The sequence below is a fragment of the Trichomycterus rosablanca genome, chromosome 1, assembly GCF_030014385.1.
Source record: "Trichomycterus rosablanca isolate fTriRos1 chromosome 1, fTriRos1.hap1, whole genome shotgun sequence".
Lineage (NCBI taxonomy): Eukaryota > Metazoa > Chordata > Actinopteri > Siluriformes > Trichomycteridae > Trichomycterus > Trichomycterus rosablanca.
The window spans coordinates 21,825,276-21,839,013 of NC_085988.1; the positions used below are offsets into that span (position 1 = coordinate 21,825,276).

At 42.4% G+C, this 13,738-nt stretch overlaps 1 protein-coding gene across 3 annotated transcripts in view; it reads right to left on the reverse strand.

The window, feature by feature from the left end:
* The window catches only part of enox2 (ecto-NOX disulfide-thiol exchanger 2), a 616,994-nt gene that overhangs the window by 36,096 nt on the left and 567,160 nt on the right, over window positions 1-13,738 (reverse strand). For all 3 annotated transcript variants that reach the window (XM_062990318.1, XM_062990353.1, XM_062990367.1), the window contains one exon: window positions 9,104-9,218. In XM_062990318.1, the coding sequence (XP_062846388.1) occupies window positions 9,104-9,218 (115 nt within the window). The remainder of the gene's footprint in view (window positions 1-9,103; window positions 9,219-13,738) is intronic.

A 13,738-nucleotide genomic window follows, 5' to 3' on the forward strand; every position in this document is an offset into this window, starting at 1 on the left:
GCTATTCTGTAAACAGTATTAGAACATTACATGTCATAAACGTAAACATAAATGAACCAAAAGAACAAATCTAGACATTTCATACAAGAACCTAAAACATAAAGCCAAAATAGCTTAAAATAGGGCTGGGCAGTATAGCCAAAAATTTGTATCACGGTTTCACGGTATATCACGGTATTTTATTTTAATTTTTTTTTTTTTTTTTGTAAGATTTATATATATAATTTATATATATAATGGAGGTTTTGAGAACTATAAGATTAGCTTGGCCCCACAAAATGACTCAATATATGAAGGTATGAATATCCATGCAACAGTTGCAGAATGTAAACAATTTTTATTGTGCAAACTGCAACATAGTGGGCAATTGTATAGTGGGCAATTGTATAGTGCTCCGCTTCCAACTTGCTTCGATGTTGTTGGTATAACGTTGAAGAAACACTATTTTTCCAATAAAAGCAAATCCACTTTAACCGACTGTCTATAGAGAAATCATGTCTTTGCATAGGACGTTTGTAATGTCAAGATAGTAACTATTGCTATATTAATAGCGTTAACTAAAAATGAACAAAGATTCTTTTGAAATCTATTTGATTGCTGTTTGTTCCTGGCTTACTGCAGAATCAGTTCGTGCAATTTTATTGATTTTTGGATGTTTATTGGATGAAAACGAGACAAAAGAACCTCGGACGTCAGACGAACATAAAACTAACATGACCACGGTGGTGTGCAGTGTCCAGTACGGGAATCCCTTCCTCATATTGTTTATTTTTTTGGAGATAAAGCAAATATATGCATGTCAAATATACAAATACAAAAAGTCAGAACAATTTGATTTTTAATCTGGAAATGAAAAATGCGAACCTAAATGCTGCCCACATGTTGCCTATATCTGAAGTCTAGAGCAACTGTATAAACTATGCCACGGTATGGCGGTATATGAAAAATCCATATTGTACGAATAATTGAAGCCGGTATACCAAACGTACTGTCAAACCGCCCAGCACTAACTTAAAATAACTCAAAACTGGTTCCTAAAAAGAAAATTGCTTAAAATATTATTGAGGATTTTAAAACTGTAAGTCTATTAGAGGACCATCTTAACTTTAGGGAATTGAAAATGGTTTGCTAAGAGAAATGAGTAAAAAAAGAAAATAAATAAAGCTCTATACTGATGTGTGAGCACTATTAGGTGTGAAAGAGGGTGGTAGATGAGATTTAACATATAAAAGAGCAAAAATAACTAAAATGTAAAAAGAGACAAGGCTATGTGTGGCGAGACGTCTTCAAAGAGTGTACACTGTGGCAGAGGCTGGGTGCTCGGGCAGCACCAACGTGAGGCTTAAATCTCAGCGGTACTATCAGCCGGCCGGGTGTCTACACAGACATAATTAGCTATGTTTTTGGGTGGCCAAACAGCCCAGTCGTTGGGAGGTGCACTTATCTGTGCGCTATCAGATATAGTCAGGTACAGACCAGAATGATCCACTGTGGCGACCTCTCATACAAGAGCAGCTCAAAGTAAATAATATAAAAATCCTATAGCAGAGATTAGATCTAGGTTAAAGAAAATAACAGAAACACATATCGTCACCTTCCTAAAATAATGGCCTAAGTCATTTTTGGACCAAAATGATATTTTTGCCTAAATCACCTCCTCACCATGCTGTCCACCTCTGGTAAAATCGCCTATGTCCTTAGTTTAACAGATCATGTGATTCTACCCCTGTAATAAAATGGCCTATGTCAAGAGTGTGACTTGGGCAATTTTATTTTGCCTAAGTCAAAAGACAATATGACAGGCAATTTTAGATGCTTTTTTAAAATGGCAGCTGCTCTAAACAGAACAAAACTCTACCCAGCCCATGAAGTTATTTCCATTGTGTTCAGTTTTTTGTGTTTCCTGAAAAACCTGAAAAAATGACTTAGGCCATTATTTTAGGAAGGTGACGATATAAAAACAGCAAACTGAGGTGTATGGGGAGAATATTCACCCCATTATGATGAGATTGGAAATTCCTGCCTCAGAAACAGAACCCGAAGAGAAAGCTTGAAGAAATACGAGGCAGACGAAAGCGTTTGTGAATACATAAAGTGCAAAGCTATCTCATTTTAATTAGGGAGGATTAAACTGAGCGGAATGGAAATTCTTTAATGCAACATTGGAACTGTTATCAAATGTGTAATGTGTCCTGTTCCTGTTTTGTTGACAGGCTTTTAGAAATCACACTGTGCAGCAGTGGTGCAGAAGAAAAGCTAGGAAGGAACAGAACACTTATCTAAGCTGGAGAAATAAATTAGTCTGTATTTGTAACCGATAGGGGAGTCTGTTTTGAAACAGGCAGCAAGACTGCTAGGAAACTCCATCTCGCCTCTAAAAATCACTGACACAGTGCTGGTTCAGGTACCTGAATCCAATTTTAGGTTTTGTGAACTCAGCCGTAATTGTTTTAAAATCAGCAAGTTTGCGTTAGATATGGTCACTTTGCCAGCATAATAACACAAAGACTTCTCCTATAAGTCAGAGAATAAGTATTCTCCAGGCTCCTGTTCACTACACCTGTTAGCAATGGAAAACTCAATCAAATAAAGGGGTGTCCACCTGTATTCGGCTGTTTAGTGCATTTAGAACCATTGCATGAGTGAATTAGCTTGAAGCAAACAGCCAGTGATGGTTTTATTCGCCTGAAACCTCAGGTGTTTAAGTCAAAGGAGGCAGACATCAACACACAATAACCAAGACGGATGCTGATGCTGCTAATCGACCTCACTAAACAGATGAGGGAGTAAGAAATGGGGCTTGTAACTGGCAGGTGTGAAATATTTGTTTTCAAAACTAAAAACAGTGTTAAATTAATCCCATCATCAGCCAAGTGCCCTTTTCTCTATTAAACACTTGAGAACATGCCAACGGAGACACTAAGCGCTGTTTTCAAATAAGAAGGTCGCACAGGAACCAGGGTGTGAATTCAAACCTGCTAAACGAATGACTGCATTTGCATACATCTGCATACTAATGTCATGCATTAGGAGGCTCATCATGTTTGGAGATCTGATGGTTCTAAAGGAACTGGGAGTGCTGAACTCCAGTAGACAGGGAACACCTTTTGCAGGTGCCATGGTAAAGGAGCTGTCAAAATAAACTTTTTGCAGGGATGACTTTTAGGCATTCAGTGACTTTCTGTGTGGTAAACGAAGCCCGTGCAAAGCTGCCTCTGATGAGTCCTCAGTGATGAAGACAGTAGCTGAGCGAGTGGATGCCAGAACGCTTCTCAGCTGTTCACTTCTGCACTCAGCCTTACAGAGGAGCTTACAGGAATAAAGACTAATGGCTATGGATCATGATGGAAGCGCTTGCCAGCTCTTACAGCTGATGCTCTGCCAGAAAGTCCACTTACAGGGGGCACAGATTGACAGCTGGGCTCTGAAAAAGCTGACCGATTATTGGTCCTACCCTGCCAGCATGACCTGCCATTTAATATGGCTAGGAATTTGCTTATAAGTTTAATTAGCTTTCTTTGTCCATCCATAGATGCAAGTTAGATTTCAGTGTCATTGTGTAATCAAATTTGGAATCTAAAACAAAGTCTGAAAGTGCTCAAATAAACCCGAACACCTACAATTTTTGGCCAAACCACTACTGTACTCCACCAATAATAGTAAGCTATCGTTTATGTCTATCATTTTTACATTTTTAGCATTTTTATTATTATTATTATTATTATACCTTTATTTTTTTATATTTTATTTATTTATGCATTTTCTCCCCTTTTTTCTCCTTTTTAGCACGTCCAATTGCCCGATTGTGTCATGCTTCCTCTCTACCAATGCCAATCCCCGCTCTGATTGAGAAGAACGAAGCTAACCCACGCCCCCCTCCGACACGTGGGCAGCATGCCATATGCATCTTATCACCTACACTTTGACGAGTGCAGTGCAGCTCAGCACTGTGTATGGAGAGACACACCCTGAGAGCACTCTTTTCTCATCTCTGTGCAGGCACCATCAATCAGCCAGCAGAGGGCGTAATCGCATTAGTTATGAGAGAGAGAAAGAGAGAGACCCTATCCGGCTTAATATCCCACCCATACCTGAACAACAGGCCAATTGTTGTTCGTGCGGCCGCTCAGCCTAGCCGGCAGGCAGGGCTGAGATTCGATAGGATGTTTTGGAGAGCCCAGCTCTGGTTCCGGCGTGTGTTTTTACCACTGTGCCACCTGAGCGGCCATTATACCTTTATTTAACCAGGAAATAATCTCACTGAGATTTACAATCTCATTAGCAGGAGAGTCCCGGCCAAGATAGGCAGCAGCACAAAACATTGTTTCCACAAGACAAACAATTTACAAATCGTTTTACCTAGTTCCATTTTAAGAAGAATATAAATGACATCTCCATAATCAAGTTCTTGTAAGAAAGTAGCAGACACGAGATTCTTCTTAGCTTGAAAGGATAAACATCCCAATTAACCTTCAGTTTCTTTACCAGATGCATAATATGAGCCTTAAATATCAGAGAACTTTCCAACACTAAACCCAAGTATTTAAATTTTCAGCATTTAGCAGACGCTTTTATCCAACGTGACAAACAGTACTGTGACCATATACAGCCTAAACAATTGAGGGTTAAGGGCCTTGCTCAAGGGTCCAACAGTGGCAACTTGGCAGTGGTGGGGCTTGAACGGGCAACCTTTTGATTACTGGTCCGATACCTTAACCACTAGGCTACAACTGCCTACTGCCTATTTACACCAATCAGCCATAACATTAAAACCACCTCCTTGTTTCTACACTCACTGTCCATTTTATCAGCTCCACTTACCATATAGAAGCACTTTGTAGTTCTACAATTACTGACTGTAGTCCATCTGTTTTTTCTACATACTTTGTTAGCCTGTTTTCACCCTGTTCTTCAATGGTCAGGACTCTCCCAGGACCACTACAGAGTAGGTATTATTTGGGTGGTGAATCATTCTCAGCACTGCAGTGACACTGACATGGTGGTGGTGTGTTAGTGTGTGTTGTGCTGGTATGAGTGGATAAGACACAGCAGCGCTGATGGAATTTTTTAACACCTCACTGTCACTGCTGGACTGAGAATAGTCCACCAACCAAAAATATCCAGTCAACAGCGCCGCGTGGGCAGCGTCCTGTGACCACTGATGAAGGTCTAGAAGATGACCAACTCAAACAGCAGCAATAGATGAGCGATCGTCTCTGACTTTACATCTACAAGGTGAACCAACTAGGGTGGACAGTGAGTGGACATGGTATTTAAAAACTCCAGCAGCGCTGCTGTGTGTGATCCACTCATAACAGCACAACACACACTAACACACCACCACCATGTCATTGTAACTGCAGTGCTGAGAATGATCCACCACCTAAATAATACCTACTCTGTGGTGGTCCTGTAGGGGTCCTGACCATTGAAGAACAGGGTGAAAGCAGTCTAAAACAAGTATGTAGAGAAACAGATGGACTACAGTCAGTAACTGTAGAACTACAAAGTGCTTCTATATGGTAAGTGGAGCTGATAAAATGGACAGTGAGTGTAGAAACAAGAAGGTGGTTTTAATATTATGGCTGATTGGTGTATATGTAGATACATTTTCAACCACACACCCCTTCAAGGTGGTGACTGATGGAAGGTTCACGGGCATCTTTCTTGACTTCATAAACAACATTACTTTTATCGACATTTAAGACTAATTTAAGGTTAAAAAGTCTCTGTTGTATAATTTCAAAAACCTCTTGCAAAGTACGTTAAGCCTGATTTTGATTTTGTGCCGAACAATAAATAACTGTATCATCAGCATAATAGTCAAATTTTGCATTTGGCACATCATCACAAAGACTATTTATATAAATAGTAAAAAGCAGGGGCCCCAAGATTGATCCTTGAGGCACCCCCTTGTCTATTACCAGTGAAGATGAGCTAAAACCTTCCACCTGCACACACTGTGTCCAACCAGATAAACAGTTCTCAAACTACAAGATGGAATTCTTAGATAATCCAATGTTCGACAGTATAGATTTCATTATTGTAGGATCAACAGTGTCAAACGCCTTTGACGAGTCAATGAACAGTGCTGCGCAATGATACCCCAAAACTCTACCCACTACGCAACATTTATAAGACCGAACAGACATAGAAGTTCTACTATGAAGGCCGCTCAGGTGGCGCAGGTAAAGTACGCTAGCGCACCAGAGTTGGGGTTTCGAATACATCGTATCAAACCTCAGCTCTGCTTTTCCGACTGGGCTGGGCAGCAGCATGAACAACGATTGGCTGTTGTTCAGGGTTAGAGGGTAAGAAAGTCTGATCATAGGTCCTCATAACTGGTGCAACTGCGGCCTCTGCTGGCCGACTGATGGTGCCTGTACAGGGCTGAGGAATAATGCTGATGGGGGTATGGCCCTCCATACACAGTGACCGTCAAGTATATGAACTCGACTCGTGCAGGTGAAAAATGCAGTCTGTACTGACTGTATGTGCCGGAGGGGGCGTATGTCAGTTGAGAGGCGTCGTCAGTCAGCGGTGAAGGGTCGAATCAGTACAGAGGACGCAATCAGGGTAATTGGGCACAACTAGATTAGGGGGAGAAATGGGGGGGGGGGGGGGATTTCTACTATAACAAATAAAATATATGATCAAATACCAGTCTATAACCCCAAAGTCAGCCATGCAAGCTGAGTAGGCCATTTTAAGCTATTCATTTGCTTTCAGGGTTTAATTCCCATTTAACTTTCACATATGTTCAAAAAGCTGGTGATCTGTTCTGACTTACAACAGTAAAATAAAGCTTAATTCTTCAAGGCTTCAAAGCCTGGCGGAGTAGAATCAGTCCGTAAGCTTTTATAATCCCAGAGATGGATTTCTTAGAAGGACAGCAAAGTGTTTGTCCTTCATACAGACAACAGAGTGCTAATTATTACCCAAACTAGACAGAGAGTAAAGAGGCTTCTAAAACAGTCAGCACTTTTCTGTGGGCGTGATTTCCCTGTCGGAAGCATGAAATGAGCAAGCTGTTGTTCACACACACTCGTTTTATGGCACCACGCAATCAGACTGCCGAGAGTTTTCCTAATAACCTAATTACTAGCTTGTTTAATCTGTGTGGGTGCACAAAGAGCCTGGAGTTTTTGTAACCAAACTAAATAAAGACAGCATGATATATGGTGTCATGTTTTATGTTACGCTGTGGGATCCTGACCAACAACGTTATTACAGAATGCCTAGTGCACACCAACGGTAATTACACTGATCAGCCATAACATTAAAACCACCTCCTTGTTTCTACACACACTGTCCATTTTATCAGCTCCACTTTCCATATAGAAGCACTTTGTAGTTCTACAATTACTGACTGTAGTCCATATGTTTCTCTACATACATTTTTAACCTGTTTTCACCCTGTTCTTCAATGGTCAGGACCCCCACAGGACAACCACAGAGCAGGTATTATTTAGGTGGTGGATCATTCTTAGCACTGCAGTGACACTGACATGGTGGTGGTGTGTTACTGTGTGTTGTGCTGGTATGAGTGGATCAGACACAAAAGCGCTGATGGAGTTTTTAAACACTGTCACTGCTGGACTGAGAATAGTCCACCAATCAAAAATATATCCAGCCAACAGCGCCCCGTGGGCAGCATCCTGTGCCGGATTTCTAAAGCTACTCTCTGGTATTAAAACTGATATTTTACTTAATTCACATTTTACATTTTTTAACTACATTTTCTGTTGTTGTACCCCAAGGTGGTTCCGATGGAAACCTGTTTACCCACCCGAGGTTAAGGAATGAAGTCGAGACTGCCGTGCCAACAATGCTGCTCCTGCCAGATGTGACGGAGACCTGGCGTGTTTGCACCAAGAATGTCAAGAACTCACTACAGACTTTATCACAGACTGGACTGAATAATAACTCCAATTACTATTGGTAGTTATAGCTTTTAGTTCATTTTAATTTGTGTGTGTGTATGATTTGTGTAAATCCTATTTATTCAAATTATTCTCCAGACCACCCGATAAGGATGGGACCCTGCTGAGTCTGGTTCCTCTCAAGGTTTCTTCCTGTAATTTTAAGGTTTTCCTTGCCACTGTCGCCCTCGGCTTGCTCAACAGGGGTTTTGGTCTGTTTATCCCGAATTCTGTAAAGTTGCTTTGAGACAATGTCTATTGTAAAAAGCGCTATATAAATAAAGTTGACTTGACTCCTGTGACCACTGATAAAGGTCTAGAGGTTGACCAACTCAAACAGCAGCAATAGATGAGCGATCGTCTCTGACTTTACATCTACAAGGTGGACCAACTAGGGTGGAGTGTCTAATAGAGTGGACACGGAATTAAAAAAACTCCTGTCTGATCCATTCATATCAGCACAACACACACTAACACACCACCACCATGTCATTGTCACTGCAGTGCTGAGAATGATCCACCACCTAAATAATACCTGCTCTGTGGGGGTCCTGACCATTGAAGAACAGGGTGAAAGCAGGCTAAAAACATATGTAGAGAAATAGATGGACTACAGTTAATAATTGTAGAACTTCATAGTGCTTCTATGTAGTAAGTGGAGCTGATAAAATGGACAGTGAGTGTAGAAACAAGGAGGTGATTTTAATGTTATGGCTGATTGGTGTATAAAGTTGTAGAATTGCATTTTGGGGGTATTTGTATTTTACTTGCACTGCATTCTCAATAGAAATTTGCTTCTTTTAATTCTAATTTTCCAATTCTAATTATCCATTCAGCAACAGCTTGGCGAATGCCCTTTCATGTTCCAGGATGCTGAAGCAAAGTTTATATAGACGTGGTTAGTTGAGTTTGGTGTAGAGGAGCTCCAGTGAACTGCACATATCTCTGACATCAATCACATTTAATCTCTTTGGGATTGATTAGAATGCCGACTATGAGCCAGGCCTTCTTGCCTAACAATTTTTGATTACGGACACATCCTAAATTTATAAAACCTTTCCAGAAAATTGGTGGCTTTTATCACTTTTGTCCTTTGTTCATATAGTGTGAATTTGTAGTTCTAGGACCAGACAGGTGAACACTGGCATTAAATAGACAGCAATGCAGTTCAACCTGGGTACCTGAGTCATCTAAATCTTTGCTCTCCGGTGCGTCGTCCATGTCGTCGTCTGACATTTCCATTTCCTCTTCCCTGCGGATGCCCATCAGCTCCTCGTTATGGATGTTCCTGATTTCCTGCATTAAAAAAAAAACACATATTAACTTTGAGACTTCTGGAACATTCAGAAAAATAAAAGTACCAAACTGGGGGATTTTTAAGGTAGAGATGATTTTTTTACTGCGGTGGTATCCTCAGTGGTGAGTCTTTTATACCTGTCTTTGGTAAGAAAAACAGAGCTGTAAGAGAACATCATTAGGGTACATAACTGGGCCATAATGACCGCTGTTAAACCTCTGGGGGAACATAGATCACACATATTGCTTGTACCTGGGGAACAATGTACCTGTTTAGTACATCTATTTCCTGACATTACAGAGAAGACACTATTAAAGGAAAAACCTTGATGGTTGGCCAGTACACTGAGGAGATACAGTTGCCCTGTCATAATGGGGGAGGGAGGGGGGGCATGACTTAGCTGCTGCAGCTTGAGTCCATTGGTCCTGTTAAAGAAAAGGGTAAGTGTAACAATTGTAATAATTGTATAAGAACTGTATAGGAAAAAGATTGCTATGGTGGGGTGGCAGTCTTCACTAGCTGTGAAGACCTGGGTTTGAGCCAAATGCTGAAATGAGAAGCAGAAGAATAGAGAGTACAGCGTGTTTCTCTATATGTGTTTAGGTTTCCCTGAAGGAAACCCCTGCTGACCAGTGGAAAAGAAGTAGTAGAGAGCCTCACATTATGTTCTGATTAAGACAATGCAATGGAAATGGCTAAACTGGGAGTCATATTTACATTACATTTATGGCACTTAGCGGATGCTTTTATTCAAAGCGCCTTACAGTTGTGACAGTATACAATCTAAGCAAATGAGGGTTAAGGGTCTTGCTCAAGGGCCCAAACTGTGGCAACCAACAGTGGTGGGGCTTAAACCGGCAACCTGATTACCAGTCCAGTACCTTAACCACTAAGCTACTACTGCCCCTAATGAAGAAGAAATTTCCTTGAATGGTACAGCTTGAGCATGCATTGTGCAGGTTGGGTCCAATGGTCCTGTTAAAGAAAATGGTGAGTGTAACTGTATATTAATCACCTGACAACTATTGTGGGACAACAATGGCAAAATAAAATTAACTGTATAAGAACTGTATAGGAACAAGATTGCTAAGGTGGGGTGGCAGTCTTCACTAGCTGTGAAGACCTGGGTTTGAGCCTTAGCTGTGTAACTGGCCTGGTCGAGCTCAACAAACAGATCATTTCGCTGCTGAAGAGCAACTCCTACTATCTGCTTAAGGTGCCAATATAAACAGCAGAGGAATACAGAGAGTACAGCGTGTTTCTCTATATGTGCTAAGGTTTTCCTGTAAGAAACCTCTGCTGACCAGTGGAAAAGAAGTAGTCGAGAGCCTCACATTATGGTGTGATGAAGACATTGCAATGTAAACAGCTAAACTGGGAGTTATATTTACATTACATTTAATAGAATGCCTTTATTTGTCATTTATACATATGCACGTGTACAGTACAACAAAATGCATTCTTCGCATGTCCCAGCTTGTTTGGAAGCTGGGGTCAGAGCACAGGGTCAGCCATTGTATGGCACCCCTGGAGCTGAGAGGGTTAAGCATGGCAGAGCTGGGATTCGAACTCTCAACCTTTCAGTTAAAAGCCCAAAGCTCTACCCACTAGACTACAAGTGTCCCCATTTGTGACACTTAGCGGATGCTAATGGGATGTAGGATGCTAGTAGGATGGCACCGCAGATGGCTGCCTCGGTGAGAGCTCTCTATGTTTTGTGTTGGTTTTTGTTTGTTAATGTTATTTATTGTGCGTCAAACTCGGTCAGTTGGAGCAAAGAACAGTTACTGACCTTCAGAGACAATGTTTCACCAACTTTTATTCCGGAGTTTTCTCAAAATCCTTCAGAGTTTTTGGAAATACTCACAACTCTACTCAACCTGGCAAGAAAGCGGCGGAGAGGCAGACGAGCCGGAGCGCTCGTAAAGATGAGGCGACGTGGAGTCCGAACACCGTTACCGTCTTTGTTCCTCTCCAATCTGCGAACTCTGCACAACAAACTGGAAGAACTACTCCTGCTCAACCAAACTAACAGGGACTTTTCAAATACATCTGCGCTGTGCTTTACGGAGACCTTGCTTTCGGAGCTGACCCCGGATAGCGCGCTGCATCTCCCCGGCTTTCAGCTGCACCGAGCGGACAGGGACGCGGAGCTCAGTGGCAAAACAAGAGGAGGAGGACTGTGCTTTTACATCAATGAACGCTGGTGTAAAGATGCAACGGTACTGTTAAAATCATGCACTCCTCATCTAGAATCACTTTCATTAACTGTAGACCTTACTACTCTCCCAGAGAGTTTTCTTCATTCATTCTGGTCGCTGTTTACATTCCGCCGGATGCGCGCACGAGAGATTCGCAGAAACTGCTGGCCGATCAGATAATGAAAGTAGAAAGGGACAACCCGGACTCACTGCTCATCATCCTGGGAGACTTTAACAGCGCAAATCTTACCAAAGAAATGCCGAAATACAAGCAACATGTTACCTGTGCCACAAGAGAAGGAAACATTTTGGACCATTGCTACACCTCTGTTAAAAATGCCTATCGCTACGTCACGCATGCGGCTCTCGGACATTCCGACCACAATCTCGTTCACCTCATTCCCACATACAGGCAGAGACTCAAAACTAACAAGCCTGTCATTACAACAGTGAAGAAGTGGACCAGCGAAGACATCGAAATACTACAGGACTGCTTTGAATCCACAAACTGGTCTGTCTTTCAGGAGGCGACAGACAGCTTGGATGAATATACAGACACTGTAGCATCATACATCAGTTTCTGTGAGGACAGCTGTATTTCTACTACAACACGGGTAAAATACAGCAACAATAAAGCATGGTTCTCGGCTGAACTCAGACAGCTTCGGAGGGAAAAGGAGTCAGCATTCAGGAGTGGAGATAGAGTTCTCTACAAAGAGGCCAAATACAAGTTGGAGAAAGGTATCCGATCAGCAAAAAAGGAATATTCAGAAAAGCTGAAAAGCCAGATTGCTGCTAACGACCCAACTTCAGTCTGGAGGGGCCTCGAAGAGATCACTAACTACAAGGTCAACTCACCAACGACCTGAACGAGTTCTACTGCAGATTCGAATACAATAAGGACAATTCTCAGCCTTTCTCAGCCAATTCTTCATCCTCCTCCTCCACCATGGCTCTCTCACCTCTGTCCCCGGCTCCTTTAACCATCAACGAGCGGGACGTTAACAGACTGTTTAAGAAACAAAAGGTGAGAAAAGCTCCTGGGCCAGACGGAATCTCTCCATCCACCCTTAAGCACTGCAGCAATCAACTGGCACCCACCTTCACTCACATTTTTAACAGATCATTAGAACTTTGCTCTGTTCCTTCATGCTTCAAAACATCAACCATCATACCAGTCCCCAAAAAAACGAACATTTCTGGACTGAATGATTACAGACCTGTAGCCCTGACATCTGTAGTCATGAAGGTCTTCGAACGCTTGATCCTAGCCTACCTGAAGACCATCACAAATTCTTAACTGGATCCCCTGCAGTTTGCATACAGAGCAAATAGATCTGTCGATGATGCAGTCAACGTGGCCCTGCACTTCATGCTACAGCATCTCGACAGTCCTGGAACCTACGTTCGAGTTCTGTTTGTGGACTTCAGCTCGGCTTTTAACACCATAGTGCCAGAGCTGCTGCAGGTCAAACTGTCCCAGCTGTCAGTGCCGGATGCCATCTGCCGGTGGATCATGGACTTTCTGACAAATAGGACACAGCAGGTATGGCTAGGAAAACACACTTCAGACCAGCGGAACCTAAGTACTGGTGTACCACAAGGCTGTGTGCTTTCACTTCTCTTCAGTCTTTATACCAATGACTGTGTTTCTAAGGAACCAGCTGTAAAGATCCTTAAGTTTGCTGATGACACCACTGTGGTGGGCCTCATAACCGATGGTGACGAGTCTGCCTACAGAAAGGAAGTCTCCTGGTGCAGCGACAACCACCTGCTGATCAACACACGAAAGACTGTAGAGATGGTGGTGGATTTCAGGCGCAACGCTCCCTCCTTACCCCCCCTCACAATTAATGGCTCTATGGCCTTAGTGGTGGAGTCACTTAAGTTCCTGGGCACCACCTTATCCAGGGACCTAAAGTGGGAAAAGAACACACTCTCCATCGCCAAGAGGGCTAAGCAGAGAATGTTCTTCCTGAGACAGCTGAAGAAATTTAACCAGCCACAGAGTCTGCTGATCCAGTTCTACACAGCAATAATAGAGTCCATCCTTACATCGTCCATCACCATCTGGTTTGGTTCCTCAACATCACATGAACGAGCCAAACTCCAGCGTATAATCAGGACAGCGGAGAGGATCATTGGATGTAGTCTGCCAACGCTTCAGGACATTTACAACAGCAGAGTGCTGAAGCGTGCCGGCAAAATTACAGCAGACCCCTCTCATCCTGGACATCACCCTTTTCAAACTCTTCCATCTGGCAGAAGACTCAGGACAATAAAAACAAACACATCCAGACACGCTAACAGCTTTTTCC